Source organism: Engraulis encrasicolus, chromosome 17 (genome assembly GCF_034702125.1).
Source record: "Engraulis encrasicolus isolate BLACKSEA-1 chromosome 17, IST_EnEncr_1.0, whole genome shotgun sequence".
Classification (NCBI taxonomy): Eukaryota; Metazoa; Chordata; class Actinopteri; order Clupeiformes; family Engraulidae; genus Engraulis; species Engraulis encrasicolus.
In genome coordinates, this window is record NC_085873.1 from 11,961,326 (window position 1) to 11,966,325 (window position 5,000).

A 5,000-nucleotide genomic window follows, 5' to 3' on the forward strand; every position below is an offset into this window, starting at 1 on the left:
AAGTGCCCCCCACTGCGGCCCCCACTGGTTTAGTACACAGCATGGTCCTTCCAGGAAACACGACAATATGTGAATGGATCTGAAGTGTTCCGGTAAACACAACAGAGTACCAAGAAGCGAGGAGAAGGAGAAAGGTCACACAAGAGGAGAGAGACAGACAGACAGACAGACAGAGACAGATAAAGAGAGGGAAAAGAGAAACTGCACAGAAAGGTCACTGATGTAGACAAGACAACAAAGAGCAAAGCTTTTTCCGCTGGCAAATATAGTACATAAAGGTAACACGTACGTATCCCATTAGCATCTCATCACTGCAGCCTTTTATTGCACTGTGTACACATGAATCATGACGTACACAGCATCCGCAGCACAAGGACGTCTATTACATCCAGTAAGGTGATGAGAAGGATTCGAGACGTCATTTGCACGGGTTCTTGTCTCCTTGTACGGGTGAGGCATAAAGGGTAAATGGACTGCATTTATATAGCACCTTTCCACTCGAGCGCTCAAAGCGCTTTACATTGTATGCCTCACATTCACCCATTCACAAACACATTCACACACCAGTGCCCGTGGCTGCCACGCAGGGTACCACCCTGCTACCCGGAGCAAATTGGGAGCAACTTGCATAAATGCAGTTTGATGTGTGTAGTGTCACAATGTGTCACAATGACAATGGAAAATTCCTAGGTGGGCTTTAAAATACAGACATGTATATGTAGCCTACTCAGAGTTGTATTACGTAGACGTAGAAGTACTCTTGCAAATGTAATTACAACAGTTAGTTGTATGATACTATATGGTTTCAACTTCGTAATATCACACTACTAGTGTTGTAATTACATGTTTAAGAGTGCTTCGCTTCTACATATACTTTATACAACTCTGAGCCTACTACATTACACTTAGCTGACACTTTTGGGCTGACTTTGAGTTATTTAGGTACTGTGTATTGGTCACAGGCCCTGGAGCAAAGTGGGGTTAGGTGCCTTGCTCAAGGGCACTTCAGCCACGGATAGACGCCAGTGCTGGTAAAGCTGGGACTTGAAACTACAACTATCTGATCTAACCCAGGCCAGCGATCTAACCATTGAGCAATGAAAGCCCTTCTATGTACCTTCATTGTGCAGGTCCTCCTCCTTGCGTTGGCTGGTCTCCCGCTTGATGGCGGAGCGACGGTACACCACATGTACGCGACCCTTGACCTCTACTTCCTGTTGGCCTTTCTCCAGCGGCTCAATGAAGAACTCCTCGTTATCCGTACGAATGAGGCCCGCCTGCAGAGAGAGAGAAAGGGAGAGAGAGAGAGAGAGAAAGAGAAAGAGAGAGAGAGAGAGAGAGAGAGAGAGAGAGAGAGAGAGAGAAAGAGAGAGAGAGAGAGAGAGAGAGAGAGAGAGAGAGAGAGAGAACATGAGCTAGAGCACGGACATTCAATTTTATTTTCTCGTATGTTTTTCTGCCTGTGACTTGAATGTGCAAGGCACAAGGTCTTTTTTTTTTTTTTTTAATGTATGAATAAACGGGGAACAAAGCGTGAGCTAGAGCACGGACATTCCATTTCATTTTCTCGTTGCATGTTTTCCTTCTCCTCCACTTGTGACTTGAATGTGCTTGCTCTTTTTCAAAAAAAATATTGATGATTGAATTTGAGTTCCCATTGTTCATCCTGACTGCCTGACTGCCATAATGCAGCTTTTCCTTTCTATCAAGGCTGCAAACTCGCATTAGATCACATCCTTAGAAAGACTGCATACTGCAAAATAATCACATTCTTAGAAAGACTGCATACTGCAAAATAATGACAATCTTTGAAAGACTGCGGACTGCAAAATAATGACATTCTTAGAAAGACTGTACCTGTAGAGCTGCAAAAGAGTGAACAATACAGAGTATACTGAGACTAAGACTGAGACTGTACATGCAGAATGTAGTCTTCTTTAACTGTCAATCAAGAATGCACACACTCACAGTAAGTTGCAGACTGGACAGGCTGTAGACTGGAAAAGGTTGAAGTACACAGAGTGAATGCTCTACATACATACGCATCCATGTCCATCAAGGCTATGCATTCTCAGAAAGGTTGCAGACTACAAAAGAATGAATACCATACACCCATCGATGTGGAGTACAACAGAAGACTGAAATAAACAGAGTGAATGCTAATGTAGTCTTCTTTTCTTTACTATCAAGGCAACACACTCATAATAATATTGATGATTCAATACAAGTTCCAATTGTCACATTCTAAGATATACTGGAGACTGGAAAAAAGGATGTATCCCATGCAGTCAAAGGTACTGTTCGTATTATTCTTTATTTCTGTTACATAACTGCACCATGGGAGCATGTCAAGATCTCATCCACACATCAGCATCTTTCTTATCCTATCCTATCCACCGCTCCACTCTGTGTTGCCAGTGTACATAATGTCATACTGTGCTTTTAAGTATTGTGTTTGCTGTTTGGTGCGGCACTGTGTCATTGTTCTGAATTGTACAGTACAGGTGAAACCAAAGAGAAACCCTGTTGTTTACAAAGGCCAGAAAATTAGAGGGTGCTTTGGGTTGTCTATCATAGCTTTCACACAACACATCATTTTCAGCCTTCATTATGTCATGGGGACTGCCACTGTGGTTCGAGATGTCTTTGCCTTCGCCAGCAAGGAAAATGCTGAGCATACTGTGAAAGATCATCCAGCTGGAACGGGCCTCACATAAGTTTTCAGGCTGACAAGAACAGTACCAGTGCCCATTCCAACAACAGCAGTTACGTTCGGAACTAAAACAGTTAGCTGCGAACCACGTTGTTGTGAAAAAAATTCGCATCGCGAACCATCATTCCAGTTCTCTAACACTGCTGGCCAGTTCAAGATTAGGTGTGGGAACGGGCACCGCTATTAGTTAACAGTCAGACTCAACGCACCTACAGTAGGAGAGTGTCAATGAAAAGGAGGAGTTGGAGCATAGCTTAAACTTTAGGTTAAACTTATTTTTTCCTTGTCGCAAACCAGTGACTGTATCCAGTTGCTCTGACCGTCAATGCACTTTAGCAAAAGCATTAACCTCAGTCAGCACAGACTCACACCGGTAGTGCCAGTCAGGCCCGGATTAAGGCTAGGCATGGCTGTAGCCTAGGGGTCCCCACCTGCCAGTGGGCCCCCGATCAGACAAAGAAGGGGGGGCAATTTTGCGGAATAGCTGATGAGGTATTGACAGTTTCATCTATTATTAAATCCTCTCCCCAGTGGGCAAACAAATTATCCCGAATTTCCAGCTCAGAATTGTGAAACTGTTCGTGTAATTTTGTCACAGAATTTGTCTTCTGAAGGGGGCCTACCGTAACCTGTTGCCAAGAGGCCCCGGGCCACCTTGATCCAGACCTGGTGCCAATAAGGGTGTTGTAGTGAAGGGTATGAAGAGTTTCCCCACTGGGACTCGAACACGGGCTGAAACTAGAGCTGTGGCCACTACACCAAAGAGCCATACTCATTGGTGTGACAGTCAGAGCACCCCCAACCCACTAATGATGGTCCCAGCATCACAGAGGTATATCAGGAACCTTAAGGGGACCAAATTCTTCACATGATACTAAAAAGGTAAATGGACTGCCTTTATAAAGCACCTTTCCACACCTCCGAGCACTCAAAGCGCATTACATTGCATGCCTCAAGTTCAGGTTCACCCATTTGCACTCACATTCACACACTGGTGGCAGTGGCTGCCATGCAGGGTACCACCCGCATGCCAGCAGTTCGGGGGGGGGGGGGGGGGGGGGGGGGGGGGGGGGGGGGGGGGGGGGGGGGGGGGGGGGGGGGGGGGGGTTAAGTATCTTGCTCAAGGACATATTGATGGGGTCAGACTGGGCGGAGCTTGAACTTGCAACCCTAGGGTGGCCGAACAGACTCCTCTACCACCTGAGACACCAGCGCCCTCAAGGATTTCCTAACACTTTATAATAGTTGAGCCACTTTGACAGCAAACACATTCAATCTTGAGTTTAGAGCTCCTGAAACAATATTTCAATGTGCACAGTAAATGGTGCGGTGTTAATTCAACACTTATAGAGTTCATTTAAGTCCAAATGATACCAAATCAACTCTCTAAGTGTTAAATGAGCACTGCAGAATTTACTGTGTGAATGCATCCAAAGTTGCTTCAATCCAAATCTGCTTTGTAAAAAAAAGGTTATTGAAGAGATAGGCTTGGGTGTTAAAGAGATGGGTCATAGTTTGTATGAAACAGCACAACATATAGCCTTTCCCATCCCGATATCCACATGTCTCTCATGATACTAGCTAACCCCCACCTTCATCCACACCTTGACCTTAACACATGAGTGGTGGGAAACACAAGGAGGCCAAAATGTACAGTATTGTCTTACAGGGGGCCCATAAGCTTTAAGCAGTACTGCTTCTGGGAAACCCGGCACACGCACAAGCACACGCACACGCACACGCACACGCACACGCACACACGCACACACGCACACACCGTGTGGTCACAAACTGGCTAGCCAGGTGTGTGTGTGGAAAGAGGAAGAGAAATGGTTATGGAAAGCATGCACGCACGTCCCCATCCTTTATTTTAGGGGACAGCTAAGCTGTCATTTCAGCCTGGGAAAAAAGACCAGGATGGAATGAGGAGGAGAGGAGAGAAGAGAAGAGAGCAGAGGAGGGAAAAAAAGTTCCAAGAAGTCTCTCACAAGACGGAGAAGTTTGGCAGGGAGAAAGCAGGCAGATGCATATTTTTAGAGCTCCAGACAGACCTAAACTATACTTGGTCTTGAAGGATCAGCCCAGATCAGACATACGCACGCACACACACACACGCACGCAAGCACGCACGCACGCACGCACGCACGCACGCACGCACGCACGCACGCACGCACGCACGCACGCACGCACGCACGCACGCACGCACGCACGCACGCACGCACACACACACACGTTCAGGGCAGATCAGCTAAGGGCCACACAGCAGCATTGTCGCTGCTGGGTCCAA

At 46.4% G+C, this 5,000-nt stretch overlaps 1 protein-coding gene across 1 annotated transcript in view; it reads right to left on the bottom strand.

Annotated features, from left to right (window-relative positions):
- Nucleotides 1-5,000, bottom strand: part of LOC134467812 (A disintegrin and metalloproteinase with thrombospondin motifs 3) — a 151,560-nt gene that overhangs the window by 108,408 nt on the left and 38,152 nt on the right. Inside the window, exon 3 of the mRNA XM_063221752.1 lies at nucleotides 1,118-1,277. Within this exon, the coding sequence (XP_063077822.1) occupies nucleotides 1,118-1,277 (160 nt within the window). The remainder of the gene's footprint in view (nucleotides 1-1,117; nucleotides 1,278-5,000) is intronic.